General features: G+C 58.4%; 1 protein-coding gene across 1 annotated transcript; it reads right to left on the reverse strand.

Annotated features, from left to right (window-relative positions):
* Window positions 1-406: 406 nt before the first annotated feature.
* On the reverse strand, window positions 407-12943 carry CRABP2 (cellular retinoic acid binding protein 2). The gene is made up of 4 exons (XM_058043028.1): window positions 12862-12943; window positions 8751-8935; window positions 4533-4655; window positions 407-494 (listed from the first exon to the last, which is right to left on the reverse strand). The coding sequence occupies exons 1-4, from the start codon at window positions 12929-12931 to the stop codon at window positions 444-446; spliced, it is 429 nt and encodes a 142-aa protein (XP_057899011.1). The 5' UTR covers window positions 12932-12943; the 3' UTR covers window positions 407-443.
* Window positions 12944-15896: the final 2953 nt, after the last annotated feature.

Here is a 15896-nt window from a genome sequence, read left to right on the forward strand (position 1 = left end):
CAGAGGGAAGGGGAGGGGGCTGGGAGCCGGCGCTGCCCCGGCCTGGGGGGGTTCGCTGTCCCCATCTGTACCATATTCACAAATAAATACTGGGGAGGGGTGGCGGGGCAGGGCCGGGGGCTGCGGGAAGCAAGAGCAGCCCAGCAGAAGCCGAAGCAGCTGGAAGCAGCCCCAAAGGCAGGGAGGGGCCGCGTTACCCCCCGCCGCAGCCGGCACCGAGCCAGCCCCGAGCAGCAGAGCGGGGCCAGGACGGGCCGGGAGCTTCTGCTGGCCCCGAGAGCCCCGCCCTGCACGGGGAGGGGAACCCGGGTGTGTGTGAGCCCCCAGAAAAGGGGGTTCGGGGGTGCAACACCCGCCCTGTGGCGGGGGAGCAGCGCAGGGGGCGGTGGGGGGCAAGGGAGGGCAGGGGGGATGTGGGGAGGGGTCACTGAGCAGGGGGGGGGTCACTCCCGAATGTACACCCGGGTGCACACAACGTCATCGGCCGTCATGGTCTGCGGGGAGAGAGGGGGGCGGTCACAGGTGTGGATGGGACCCCCCGTGTCCCCATCCTGTCCCCATCCAGCCCCTCCTGCCCCCATTGTCCCCTTTCCCCCCTCCTGTCCCATCTACCCCCTCCTGTCCCCTTTCCCCTCCTCCTGTCCCCATCCCAGCTCCTCCTGTCCCCATTCCCCCCTCCTGTCCCCATCCCAGCTCCTCCTGTCCCATCTGCCCCCTCTTGTCCCCTCCTGTCCCCATCCCAGGGGGTTCCTGTCCCATCCACCCCCTCCTGTCCCCTTTCCCCTTCTCCTGTCCCATCCATCCCCTCGTGTCCCCATTCCAACGCATTCCTGTCCCCATCTATCCCCTCTTGTCCCCTTTCCCCCTCTCCTGTCCCCCTCCACCCAGTCCTGTCCCCTTTCACCCCCTCTGTCCCCATCCACCTTCTCCTGTCCCCATCCTCCCCCTCCTGTCCCCATTCTCCCCCTCCTATCCCATTTGCCCTCTCCTGTCCCCTTTCCCCCTTTCCTGTCCCATCCATCCCCTCCTGTCCCATCTATCCCCTCTTGTCCCCTTTCCCCCTTTCCCGTCCCCATCCACCCAGTTCTGTCCCCATTCTTCCCTTCCTGTCCCCAGCCCAGTGCATTCCTGTCCCCTCCTGTCCCCATTCCCCCCCCTCCTGTCCCATCCCAGTGCATTCCTGTCCCCTTTCCCCCCCTCTGTCCCCATCCACCTTCTCCTGTCCCCATCCCAACCCCTCCTGTCCCCATCCACCCAGTCCTGTCCCCATTCCCCCCCTCCTGTCCCATCCCAGTGCATTCCCGTCCCCTTTCCCCCCCTCTGTCCCCATCCCAACCCCTCCTGTCCCCATCCTCCCCCTCCTGTCCCCATCCCATCACATTCCTGTCCCCATCCATCCCCTCCTGTCCCCATCCACCCCCTCCTGTTCCCTTTCTCCCCGTCCTGTCCCATTCCAGCCCCCTCCTGTCCCCATCTCAACACATTCCTGTCCCCATCTATCCCCTCCTGTCCCCATCCCAGTGGGTTCCTGTCCCCATCTATCCCCTCTTGTCCCCTTTCCCCCTTTCCCGTCCCCATCCACCCCTTCCTGTCCCCATCCACCCAGTCCTGTCCCCATTCCCCCCCTCCTGTCCCATCCCAGTGCATTCCTGTCCCCTTTCCCCCCCTCTGTCCCCATCCACCTTCTCCTGTCCCCATCCCTCCCCTCCTGTCCCCATCCCAGTGGGTTCCTGTCCCATCTATCCCCTCTTGTCCCCTTTCCCCCTTTCCTGTCCCATCCATCCCCTCCTGTCCCCATCCCAACACATTCCTGTCCCCATCTATCCCCTCCTGTCCCATCTATCCCCTCTTGTCCCCTTTCCCCCTCTCCTGTCCCCATCCCAGCTCCTCCTGTCCCATCCACCCCCTCTTGTCCCCATCTGCCCCTCTTGTCCCCTTTCCCCCTTTCCTGTCCCATCCATCCCCTCCTGCCCCCATCCCAACACATTCCTGTCCCCTTTCCCCCCCTCTGTCCCCATCCACCCTCTCCTGTCCCCATCCCAGCCCCTCCTGTCCCCTTTCCCCCCCCGTCCTGTCCCATTCCAGCCCCCTCCTGCCCCCATCCCAACACATTCCTGTCCCCATCTATCCCCTCCTGTCCCATCTATCCCCTCTTGTCCCCTTTCCCCCTCTCCTGTTCCCACCCATCCCCTCCTGTCCCCATCCCAGCCCCTCCTGTCCCCTTTCCCCCTTTCCTGTCCCCATCCACCCCTTCCTGTCCCCATTCCCCCCCTCCTGTCCCATCCCAGTGCATTCCTGTCCCCTTTCCCCCCTCTGTCCCCATCCACCTTCTCCCGTCCCCATCCCAGCTCCTCCTGTCCCATCCACCCCTTCCTGTCCCCATCCCAGTGGGTTCCTGTCCCATCTATCCCCTCTTGTCCCCTTTCCCCTTTCCTGTCCCATCCATCCCCTTCTGTCCCCATCCCAGTGCGTTCCTGTCCCATCCATCCTCTCCTGTCCCCATCTCAGCCCTTCCTGTCCCCTTTCCCCTGCTCTTGCCCCCATTCTTCCCCTCCTGTCCCCTTTCCCCCTTTCCCCCTCTCCTGTCCCCATCCCAGCCCCTCCTGTCCCCATTCTCCCCCTCCTATCCCATCTGCCCCTCCTGTCCCCTTTCCCCCTTTCCAGTCCCATCCATCCCCTCCTGTCCCATCTATCCCCTCTTGTCCCCTTTCCCCCTTTCCCGTCCCCCTCCACCCCTTCCTGTCCCCATCCATCCCCTCCTGTCCCATCCCAGTGCGTTCCTGTCCCCTTTCCCCCCCTCTGTCCCCATCCACCTTCTCCTGTCCCCATCCATCCCCTCCTGTCCCCATCCCAGCCCCTCCTGTCCCCATTCTCCCCCTCCTATCCCATTCCCCCCTCCCGTCCCCATTCCCCTCCTCCTGTCCCCTTTCCACCCCTTCCTGTCCCCATCCCAGCTCCTCCTGTCCCATCCACCCCCTCTTGTCCCCATCTGCCCCTCCTGTCCCCTTTCCCCCTTTCCTGTCCCATCCATCCCCTCCTGCCCCCATCCCAACACATTCCTGTCCCCATCTATCCCCTCTTGTCCCCATCCCAGTGCGTTCCTGTCCCATCCATCCCCTCCTGTCCCCATCCCAGTGGGTTCCTGTCCCCATCCTAGCCCCTCCTGCCCCCATCCCAACACATTCCTGTCCCCATCTATCCCCTCTTGTCCCCTTTCCCCCTCTCCTGTCCCCATCCCAGTGCATTCCTGTCCCCATCCACCCACCCTGTCCCCATCCCAGTGGGTTCCTGTCCCATCTATCCCCTCTTGTCCCCTTTCCCCTTTCCTGTCCCATCCCTCCCCTCCTGTCCCCATCCCAGTGGGTTCCTGTCCCATCCACCCGCTCCTGTCCCCATCCATCCTCTCCTGTCCCCATCTCAGCCCTTCCTGTCCCCTTTCCCCTGCTCTTGCCCCCATTCTTCCCCTCCTGTCCCCTTTCCCCCTCTCCCCCTCTCCTGTCCCCATCCCAGCCCCTCCTGTCCCCATTCTCCCCCTCCTATCCCATTTGCCCCCTCCTGTCCCCATTTCCCTCCTCCTGTCCCCTTTCCACCCCTTCCTGTCCCCATCCCAGCTCCTCCTGTCCCATCTGCCCCCTCTTGTCCCCTCCTGTCCCCATCCACCCTCTCCTGTCCCCTCCTGTCCCCATCCCAGTGGGTTCCTGTCCCCATTCCTCCCCTCCTGTCCCATCCATCCCCTCCTGCCCCCATCCCAACACATTCCTGTCCCCATCTATCCCCTCTTGTCCCCTTTCCCCCTCTCCTGTCCCCCTCCACCCCTTCCTGTCCCCATCCACCCAGTCCTGTCCCCATTCCCCCCCTCCTGTCCCATCCCAGTGCATTCCTGTCCCCTTTTCCCCCTCTGTCCCCATCCACCTTCTACTGTCCCCTTTTCCCCCCCTCCTGTCCCCATCCCAGCTCCTCCTGTCCCCATCTATCCCCTCTTGTCCCCATTTGCCCTCTCCTTTCCCCCTCCACCCCTTCCTGACCCCATCCACCCAGTCCTGTCCCCTTTCCCCCCCTCTGTCCCCATCCACCTTCTCCTGTCCCCATTCCCTCCCTCCTGCCCCATTCCCCTCCTCCTGTCCCCTTTCCACCCCTTCCCGTCCCCATCCCAGCTCCTCCTGTCCCATCCACGCCCTCTTGTCCCCATCTGCCCCTCCTGTCCCCTTTCCCCCCCCGTCCTGTCCCATCCATCCCCTCCTGCCCCCATCCCAACACACTCCTGTCCCCATCTATCCCCTCTTGTCCCCTTTCCCCCTCTCCTGTCCCCATCCTCCCCCTCCTGTCCCCATCCCAGCTCCGAAGGAATTCCCAACAGGCAGCGCTGCCCCCAAGCCCCGTTTGGCCCCGTTTGGCCCCGTTGTTCCCCGTTGTTCCCCGTCGTTCCCCGTCGTTCCCCGTCGTTCCCCGTTGTTCCCCGTTGTTCCCCGTCGTTCCCCGTCGTTCCCCGTTGTTCCCCGTTGTTCCCCGTCGTTCCCCACCGTTCCCCTCACCAGGATGAGCTCCCCGTCGTTGCTCATCTCCCGGGACCAGCCCGTCCTGGGCCCGTCTCCCTTGAGCAGGCGCTGCTCGCACACCATCTTGTTCTTGTTCTCATCCTCCCACCTGGCCAGGCTCTGCGGGCACGGGGGGCAGCGATTGGGGGGGCGTGCGGGCACCCCCGGGCACCTCCTGCCCACCCCGGGGGCAGAACGGGGCATTTGTGCCTGTGCCAGGGGGGTGTGGGGGCACTGGGCATCAGGGGGGTACAGGGAGGGGATGGGGGCACAATGAGGGGTACAATGAGGGGTTGGGGGCACAGGAAGGGGTTGGGGGGCACAGGGAGGGGTTGGGGGCACAGGGAGAGGTTGAGGGGCACAGGAAGGGGTTGGGGCCACAGGAAGGGGTTGAGGGGCACAACGGGGGGCTGAGGGGCACAGGGAGAGGTTGATGGCACAGGGAAGAGGTTGGCAGGGAAAGGGTTGGGGGCACAAAGAGGGGTTGGGGGCACAGTGAGGGGTTGGGGGCACAGTGAGGGGTTGGGGGCACAATGAGGGGTTGGGGGCACAATGAGGGGTTGGGGGGCACAATAAGGGGTTGGGGGCACAGGGAGAGGTTGATGGCACAGGGAAGAGGTTGGCAGGGAAAGGGTTGGGGGCACAAAGAGGGGTTGGGGGCACAGGACGGGGTTGGGGGCACAGGGAGAGGTTGGGGGCACAGGAAGGGGTTGGGGGCACAGGAAGGGGTTGGGGGGCACAGGGAGAGGTTGGGGGGCACAGGGAGAGGTTGGGGGGCACAATGAGGGGTTGGGGGCACAATAAGGGGTTGGAGGCACAGGGAGAGGTTGGGGGCACAGGGAAGAGGTTGGCAGGGAAAGGGTTGGGGGCACAAAGAGGGGATGGGGGCACAAGGAGGGTTTGGGGGCACAAGTGGGGCTGGAGGGCACGAGGATGTTGGGGGCACAGCGAGGGGATGCTGGCACAGGAAAGGGGGTTGGGGGCACAGGGAGAGATTGAGGGGCACAACAGGGGTTGGGGGCACAGGGAGAAATTGAGGGGCACAGTGAGAGGTTGGCAGGGAAGGGGTTGGGGGCACGGGGAAGGAGATGAGGGCACAACAGGGGTTGGGGGCACAGGGAAGGGTTGAGTGGCACAGTGAGGGGATGAGGGGCACCATGAGGGGGTTGATGGCACAGGGAAGGGGATGGGGGGCATGGGGAGAGGTTAAGGGGCACAATGAGGGATTGGGGGCACAGAGAGGGGATGGGGGCACAACAGGGGTTGGGGGCACAACAGGGGTTGGCATGGAAGGGGTTGAGGGGCACAACGAGAGGATGATGGCACAGGAAAGGGGTTGATGGCATGGAGGGGGGCACAGGGAAGGGGATGAGGGGCACAATGGGGGGTTGGGGGCACAGGGAAAGGGTTGGGGGAACAGGGAAGGGGATGGGGGCACAATAGGGGTTAGGGGGCACAGGGAAGGGGTTGAGGGGCACAACGAGGGGATGATGGCACAGGGAGGGGGTTGATGGCACAAGGAAGGGGTTGAGGGGCATGGGGAGAGGTTGAGGGGTACAACGAGGGATTGGGGGCACAGAGAAGGGTTGAGGGGCACAACAAGGGGGTGATGGCACAGGGAACGGGGTTGGGGGCACGGGGAAGGCATTGGGGGGCACAGGGAGGGGATGGAGGGCACCATGAGGGGTTGGGGGACCCAGGGCAGGATGGGGGTGCAGGAGGGGATTGGGGGACCCAGGAAAGGGCTGGGGGGCACAAGGAGAGGTTGGGGTGCAGGAGCAGGGGAAGCAGCTGCGGGGAGAAGGGAGTATGTGCACAGACAGACACACAGACAGACAGACAGACACAGTCACACTGACACTAACACACACAGAGTCACACACAGTCACAGTCACACAATCACACTGACACTCAGACTGACACACTGACATGCACACACACAGAGTCACATTCACACACACAGTCACACACACAAACTCTCACACTCACACAGACAGACACAGTCACACACACACACACACACACACACACGGACACACACAGTCACTCACACAGACACACACACACTCACACACAGTCACACACAGTCATACACAGGCACACACAGACACACACAGTCACACCCACATTCACACACAGACACACCCTCATTCACACACACTGACACACACAGTCACACACAGACACACCCTCATTCACACACACACTGACACAACAGACACACACAGACACACACAGTCACACCCTCATTCACACACACACTGACACACACAGTCACACACAGTCACACACAGACACACCCTCATTCACACACACTCAGATTCACACACACAGTCACACACAGTCACTCAGACGCACCCACACACACATGCAGACACACAATCACAATCACACACAGTCACACTCTGTCACACCCACACTCACACATGCACACCCAGTCACACTCACAGTCTCACACACATACTTACACACAGACACACAGAGACACTCTCACACTCACAGACACACCCACACTGACACACCCACACTGACACACACTCACTCTCACACTCACACACACAGTCTCACACATGCACAGACACACAGAGACACTCTCACACTCACAGACACACCCACACTGACACACTCTCACACACACACTCTCACACTCACACACACACTCTCACACACTCACTCTCACTCACCCAGTGACACATCACACACTCTCACACACACACTGTCTCCCACTCTCACTCACATACTTTCACTCTCACACTCACACACTCACACAGTGACACAATCTCACACTCACACACTCACACTCACTCACTCTCACAGCCACTCACACTCTCACACTCACTCTCACTCACACAGTGACACATCACACAATCTCACACTCACACAGTCTCCCACTCTCACACACCTGCACTCACTCTCACACTCACACACACATTTTCACACACTCACTCTCACACACACACTCTCACACTCACACACTCACTCTCACACACACACACTCACACACTCACTCACACAGTGACACAATCTCACACTCACACTGTCTCCCACTCTCACACACCTGCACTCACTCTCACACACTCATACACACTCTCACACTCACACACACACTTTCACACTCTCAGTCACACTCTGTCATGCACACACTCACACTCTCACACTCACACACTCACTCTCACTTACCCAGTGACACATCACACACTCTCACACTCACACACACACTCACACAGTGACACAATCTCACACTCACACTCACTCTCTCTCACAGCCACTCACACTCTCACAGTGACACATCACACAATCTCACACTCACAGTCTCCCACTCTCACACACCTGCACTCACTCTCACACTCACACACACACTTTCACACACTCACTCTCACACACACACTCTCACACTCACACACACACTTTCACACTCACACACTCACTCTCACAGTGACACAATCTCACACTCACACTGTCTCCCACTCTCACACACCTGCACTCACTCTCACACACTCATACACACTCTCACACTCACACACACTTTCACACTCTCTCATGCACACACTCACACTCTCACACTCACTCTCACTCACCCAGTGACACATCACACACTCTCACACTGTCTCCCACTCTCACTCTCACACATTCTCACACACCTGCACTCACTCTCACACTCTCACACACTCTCACACTCACACACACTTTCACACTCTCACTCTCACACCTGCTCTCACACTCACTCTCGCTCACACTCTCACACTCACTCTCACAGTGACACATCACAAAATCTCACACTCACACACTGTCTCCCACTCTCACTCTCACACACTCTCACACTCACACACATACTTTCACTCTCACACTCACACACTCACTCTCACACTCACACACACACTTTCACACTCTCACAGTGACACAATCTCACACTCACACACTGTCTCCCACTCTCACACACTCTCACACACTCATATACACTCTCACACTCACACACACTTTCACTCTCTCACACACAGTGACACAATCTCACACTCACACACTGTCTCCCACTCTCACACACCTGCACTCACTCTCACACACTCATACACACTCTCACACTCACACACACACTTTCACCCTCTCACACCCATGCTCACACCCACTCTCCCACTCTCCCACTCTCACTCTCACACTCATGCTCACACCCACTCACACTTTCCCCCTCTGCCCGCTGTGCCCCCGTGCCAGCCCCACCTTGCAGGGCCGCCCATCCACCGTCTGCTCCTCGAACTCCTCCCCGACCCTGAAGCGGATCTCGGTGGTGCGCACGGGGGTGGACGTGCGGATGTAGAAGCTCTCGCCGTCCCCGTCCTGCCGGATCTCCACCGCCGGCTTGGCCGCCGCCGCCACCGCGATCTTCCTCAGCATCACGTTCACGCCTGGGGGCACGGTGACACCGAGGGGGCACGGTGACTGAGTGGGCACGGTGACACTGAGAGGGCACAGTGACCAGGGGCATGGTGACACTGAGAGGGCACGGTGACACTGAGAGGGCACGGTGACCAGGGGCACGGTGACACCGAGAGGGCACGGTGACCCAGGGGCATGGTGACACTGAGAGGGCACAGTCACCCGTGGGGTGGCACCGAGAGGGCACGGTGACTGAGGGGGCACGGTGACACTGAGAGGGCACAGTGACACCGAGAGGGCACAGTGACCAAGGGCATGGTGACACCAAGGGGGCACGGTGACACCAAGAGGGCACAGTGACCAGGGGGCATGGTGCCACCAAGAGGGCACGGTCACCTGTGGGGTGGCACCGAGAGGGCACGGTGACCAGGGGCACAGTCACCCGGGGGCACAGTGCCACTGAGAGGGCACAATGACCGGGGGCACCGTGACACCAAGAGGGCACGGTGACCGGGGGCACAGTCACCCGGGGTCACGGTGCCACCGAGAGGGCATGGTGACTGAGGGGGCATGGTGGCACCAAGAGGTCACAGTGACTGAGGGAGCACGGTGCCACCGAGAGGGCACAGTGACTGAGGGGGCACGGTGGCACTGAGAGGGCACGGTCACCCGGGGGAAGCGCGAGGGGTGGCACCGAGCGTGCCCAGTGACCTGGAGGGCAGGCTGGTGCGCAGTGACCAAGAGTCACCGAGTGTGCCCAGTGACCCGGGGGAGGCATGGTGGTGCCCGGTGAGCCAAGGAGAGTGGTGGCACTGAGCAGTGCCCAGTGACCCAAGGGGAGCAGTGGTGCCCAGTGACCAGGGGAACACAGTGGTGCCCAGTGACCTGAGGGGAACACGGTGGTGCCCGCTGATCAGGGGATGCGGTGCCACTGACAGTGCCCAGTGACCCGAGGGGAACACAGTGGTGCCCAGTGACCCGAGGGGAACACAGTGGTGCCCAGTGACCAGGGGAACACGGTGGTGCCCGGTGACCCGAGGGGGACATGGTGGTGCCCAGTGACCAGGGGAACACGGTGGTGCCCAGTGACCTGAGGGGAACACAGTGGTGCCCAGTGACCAGGGGAACATGGTGGTGCCCGGTGACCAGGGGAACACGGTGGTGCCCGCTGATCAGGGGATGCGGTGCCACTGACAGTGCCCGGTGACCAAGGGGGACACGGTGGTACCCAGTGACCCAGGGGGAGGGCACGGCGGCACCGAGAGCGCCCAGTTACCCGGGGAGTGGCACCGATCGTGCCCAGTGACCCCGGCGGGCACAGCAGCACCTGGTGCCCGTGGGTCAGCCCCGCACTCTGCAGTGTCACCTCCCCAGGGCACAGCGAGGGCACAGCGAGGGCACAGCGAGGGCACAGCGAGGGCCGCAGGTGGCTCCAGGCAGCCCAAGGAGGGAGGGGAGGCACAGCCGAGCCCCCCCCCTCACATCTGGCCACATCTGGCTCTCGTTACCTGCCGAGGGGGCGCCCCGGGGAAGGCACCGGGGGTGACAGCGGGGACAGGGGCCCCTGCGCTCGGTGTGACCCGTGTCACCCCCCCGGGGCTCCCGCCACCCCCCCTCGGCAGCTGCGCCTTTGTCCCCGCTCATCCATCACGGCCCTGCTGTCACCAGGGGGCTCTTTGGGGACATTGTTCCCGTGTCACCTCCCTGAGAGGCTCCCCGCACAAAGGGGGGGGGTGAGGGAGCTGGACCCCCCCAAAATGGGATGGGACAAATCATCCCCCCACAACACCCCCAGGGTGGGTTCACAGCGGAGACCCCAAACACGGCCCCCCCAAAATGATGGGGATGGGGCTGGGGGGGCACAAACAGCCCCCAAAGGGAGCAAAAGCACGGCTGGGGGGGCGGCTGGGGTCTGTACCCCCCCAAATCTGTCTGTACCCCCCCAAATCTGTCTGTACCCCCCGTAAATCTGCCTCTATCCCCCCCAAATCTGCCTTTATCCTCCCAAAATTTGCCTGTATCCTCCCTAAATCTGTCTGCACCCCCCCCAAATCTGCCTGTACCCCCCAAATCTGCCTTTATCCTCCCGAAATTTGCCTGTATCCTCCCTAAATCTGTCTGCACCCCCCCCAAATCTGCCTGTACCCCCCCCAAATCTGTCTGTACCCCCCAAATCTGTCTGTACCCCCTCCAAATCTGCTTCTACCCCCCCCCAAATCTGCCTGTGCCCCCCTAAATCTGCCTCTACCCCACCAAATCTGTCTGTACCTTCTCAAATCTGCCTTTATTCCCCCCAAATCTGCCTTTATCACCCCAAATCTGCCTGTACCCCTCCAAATCTGCCTCTACCCCCCCTAAATCTGCCTCTACCCCCCCTAAATCTGCCTCTACCCCCACAAATCTGCCTGTGCCCCCCTAAATCTTCCTGTACCCCCCCCAAATCTGCCTCTACCCCCCTAAATCTGCCTTTATCACCCCAAATCTGCCTCTACCCCCCCTAAATCTGCCTCTACCCCCCCAAATCTGCCTCTACCCCCCCAAATCTGCCTCTACCCCCCCCAAATCTGCCTGTACCCCCTCCAAATCTGCCTCTACCCCGCCCCAAATCTGCCTGCACCCCAATGGGAGCCCCTATTTGCGCCGTGGGAAAGCAGGAGGGTTCCGGGTGAGGTTTTTATTTTTTGGTTTTTTTTTTTTTTTTGGCAGATTTATTTTCCTGCCGAGGTTTCCCCCGAGCCGGTTCCATCAGCGGGGCCAGGGGGCAGAGCCGTGGGGGGGGTGGATCGGGAGTGAAACCCAAGAAAGTGATAATTATCCTGAAATATTCGTTCCGTATCCCCTAACCTGGAAAATATTTCTGCTCCGGGGCTGGCGAGGAGCGGGGTCAGGAGGAGGAGGAGGAGGAGGAGGGGGGAGATGGATTTGATCGTGCTCAAAACCCCCGGGGACCCCCCCAAAAATTCCAGCCCCCAAAGTGAGTTCTGGCTCTCCCCACCCACACTCGGCTCTGCGATGAGAAAAGAGAGAGTGGGACCCCAAAAACCCCACAAAATCCTCACAAAACCCCCACAAAACGGGTCCTGCTTGGTTGTCCACAAAATGGGGGGGAGCACAGGTGAGATTTTGGGGTGGGGGGAGCACCAAGGTGGGGAAACTGAGGCAGGAAAGGGGTGAGGGGGGGGAATCCCTCGGGGTGGTGCCCGTGACTCCTCAGCGGGCACCCGAGCGTCAGAGCTTGGGGAAAACGGGGGAGCAAAAGGGATCCCCGCGGCACACGGCGGCTCCGGGCACCGCCGGGCTGCGAAAAGGGTTTGGAGATGGGGAAAATTGGGAAAAAGGGGGGAAAATGGGGGAAAATGGGGGAAAATGGGGGGAAATGGGGGGAAAAGGGGGGAAAAGGGGGGGGAAATGGGGGGGGAAAATGGGGGGAAAATGGGGAGGAAATGGGGGGAAATGGGGGAAAAATGGGGGGAAATGGGGGAAATGGGGGAAGATGGGGAAAATGGGGGGGAGTGGGGGGGAATGGGGAAAAACGGGGGGAATGGGGGGGAAATGGGGGAAAATGGGGGGAAAATGGGGCGAAAATGGGGGGAAAATGAGGCGAAAATGGGGCGAAAATGGGGGGAAATGGGGGGAAAATGGGGGAAAAATGGGGGGAAATGAGGAGAAAATGGGGGGGAAAGGGGAGAAAATGGGGGGAAAATGGGGGAAAATGGGGGAAAATGGGGGGAAATGGGGGGAAAATGGGGGAAATGGAGGAAATGGGGGGAAATGGGGGGGAAATGGGGGAAAGTGGGGAAAATGGGGGGGGAAATGGGGGGAAAATGGGGGGAAATGGGGGGGAAAATGGGGGAAATGGGGGGAAATGGGGAAATGAGGGGAAAATGGGGGAAATGGGGGGAACCCCCCGGAGCTCAGCCCTAAATAAGCCCCGAGGATTGGGGGTTCCACTCACCCAGAGCCTTCAGCAGCTCCTCGAAGTTCTCCGAGCTCTTCATCTTCCAGTTGCCGGAGAAGTTGGGCATCGCGGCTGCCAAGCTTGGGGGGCACAGGGTGGGCACAGGGTGGGCACAGGGTGGGCACAGGGAGGGGAATGAGCGCTCCGAGGGCTCCCTCGGTACCGGCACGGCCGCTCGCTCGCTCCGTCTGTCTGTCTGTCCGTCCGTGCCGTCCCGCCCGCGCCGTTTTATGGCCGGGCTGGTCCCACCCCCGTTCGGCCCCGGCCCCGCTTTGGGGGGCTCCGCGCTCACCTGAGCAGGGGGGAGAGCCCAGGCCGAGCCCCCCGCCCCGGTTTGGGGGTGTAGGTGCTGGCTGGAGCTCTGTGCGTGCCCCCCAAAATCCCCCCCGAGATCCGTACCCTGTGCCCCCTGATCGCCAGCATCCCCCCCAAAGCTGTCTGCACCCCCAAATCTGCCCATAACCCCCAAATCTGCCTGTATCCCCCCGAATCTGTCTGCACGCCACATGTGCTGCACCCCCAAATCTGTCTGTACCCCCCAAATCTGTCTGTACCCCCAAAAATCTGTCTGTACCCCTACAAATCTGCCTGTACCCCCCAAAATCTGCCTGTACCCCTCAAATCTGTCTGGACCCTCCAAAACGTCCTGCGCCCCCCCCCAAATCTGCCTCTACCCCCCAAATTTGCCTCTACCCCCCCCAAATCTGCTTGTACCCCCCCAAATCTCTCTGTACCCCCTCAAATCTGTCAGGACCCCCCAAACCTGCTTGTATCCCCCCCAAGTATGTCTGTACCCCAAAATCTGTCTGTATCCCCAAATCTGTCTGTACCCCCCAAATGTGTCTGTACCCCCCAAATGTGTTTGTACCCCCAAAATCTGTCTGTATCCCCAAATGTGCCTGTACCCCCCAAATCTGCCTGTACCCCAAAATCTGTCTGTACCCCCAAAATCTGTCTGTACCCCCCGAGTGTGCCCAGGGCACACGTGTTTGCACAGCTGTGTGACGCTGGCACGGGCACGTGTGGGTGCCTGTGCTCACTTGTGCACACGTGGGTTTGATCCTCGGCTTTGCCAGCCTCAACGTCACGCACGAACTCGCACAAAAACACTCCCAAACTCGCAGAAAAATTCAGACACAAACTCAAAAACTCACCAAAAAATTCACACAAAAATTCACACACGAACTCACGGAAAAACCCAGACACAAACTCAAAAGCTCACCGAAAAAAATCACACGCGAAACTCAAAAACTCACACAAAAATTCACACATAAACTCACACAAAAGATGCAAAAATTCACACACAAACTCACATAAAAGTCACATATAAACTCACAAACTCACGCAAAAATTCACATATGAAGTCACAAACTCACAAAACACTCACACAAAAATTCACACACAAACTCACACAAACACTCCCAAACTCACAGAAAATGTCACATATAAACTCACACAAAAACTCACACAAAAATTCACACAAAAACTCACAGAAACACTCCCAAACTCACAGAAAAATTCAGACACAAACTCACAAAACTCACACAAAAATTCACACAAAATTCACACACAAGCTCAAAAACTCACACAAAAATTCACACAAAAATTCACACATAAAATCAAAAACTCACACAAAAATTCACATATAAACTCACAAACACGCAAAAACTCACACAAAAAATTCACATATAAACTCACACAAAAATTCACATATAAACTCACAAACTCATGCAAAAACTCACACAAAAATTCAAAACTCACACCAAAACTCACACCAAAATTCACACATAAACTCATAAACTCACACAAAAATTCATACGCAAACTCACACAAAATTCACACACAAACTCACAGAAAAACTCACACAAAAATTCACACATAAACTCACAAACTCACGCAAAACCTCGCACAAAAATTCACACAAAAACTCAAAAACTCACGCAAAAACTCACACAAAAATTCTCATATAAACTCACAAACTCACACAAAAACTCACACACAAATTCACATAAAACTCACAAACTCACGGAAAAACTCACACAAAAACTCAAAAACTCACACAAAAACTCACACAAAAATTCAGAACTCACACCAAAACTCACAAACTCACGCAAAAACTCACACAAAAATTCACATATAAAATTCAAAACTCACACCAAAATTCACATAAAAGCTCAAAAACTCACGCAAAAACTCACACAAAACCTCAAAAACTCACACAAAAATTCACACAAAAACTCACACAAAAGTTCACACAAAAACTCAAAAACTCACGCAAAAACTCACACAAAAATTCATATATAAACTCACAAACTCACACAAAAACTCACACAAAAATTCAAAACTCACACAAAAACTCACACCAAAACTCACACCAAAATTCACACATAAACTCACAAACTCACACAAAAACTCACACAAAAATTCAGAACTCACACCAAAACTCACACAAAAACTCACACCAAAACTCACAAACTCACACAAAAACTCACACAAAAATTCACATATAAACTCACAAACTCACACAAAAAATTCACATATAAACTCATAAACTCACGCAAAAACTCACACAAAAATTCAAAACTCACACCAAAACTCACACCAAAACTCACACCAAAACTCACAAACTCACGCAAAAACTCACACAAAAATTCACATATAAACTCACGAACTCACACCAAAACTCACACAAAAATTCAGAGCTCACACCAAACCTCACTCCGCAGTCCCAGCCGGGTCAGTGCTCGCTGGAGCTGCCGGGGGCAGGTGGATCCTCCTCTCTCTCCCTCCGAGGGAATTTTGGAGTTTTCTCAGCCCTGGGAAGGGCCGGCTGTGCCTCGGGGCCCCTTCTGGGCAAGAAAAGCCAGAAACGGCGTTTCTGGTTGAGCCGGAGCTCCGGGATGGAAGGAGAGAGGAATTTTCTGTGATTTAGGGTGAAAAGGTTTCACAGAGCCCCCCCAGAAGCTCCGGATGGGGCCAAGTCCCGGCTTGCTCATCCCTAATCCCCTGAAGAACAGGATTGCTCAGCTAGA

Source organism: Melospiza georgiana, chromosome 33 (genome assembly GCF_028018845.1).
Source record: "Melospiza georgiana isolate bMelGeo1 chromosome 33, bMelGeo1.pri, whole genome shotgun sequence".
In the NCBI taxonomy this organism is placed as follows: Eukaryota; Metazoa; Chordata; class Aves; order Passeriformes; family Passerellidae; genus Melospiza; species Melospiza georgiana.

Bases quoted from the DNA above. Each gene is read 5' to 3' on its own strand.
- CRABP2 (XM_058043028.1), bottom strand. From the start codon at position 12,931: ATGCCCAACTTCTCCGGCAACTGGAAGATGAAGAGCTCGGAGAACTTC. The intron at 8,936-12,861 runs GTGAGTGGAACC...CCGTGCCCCCAG, and splicing joins GGAGCTGCTGAAGGCTCTGG to GCGTGAACGTGATGCTGAGG. The intron at 4,656-8,750 runs GTGGGGCTGGCA...CCGTGCCCGCAG, and splicing joins TGGATGGGCGGCCCTGCAAG to AGCCTGGCCAGGTGGGAGGA.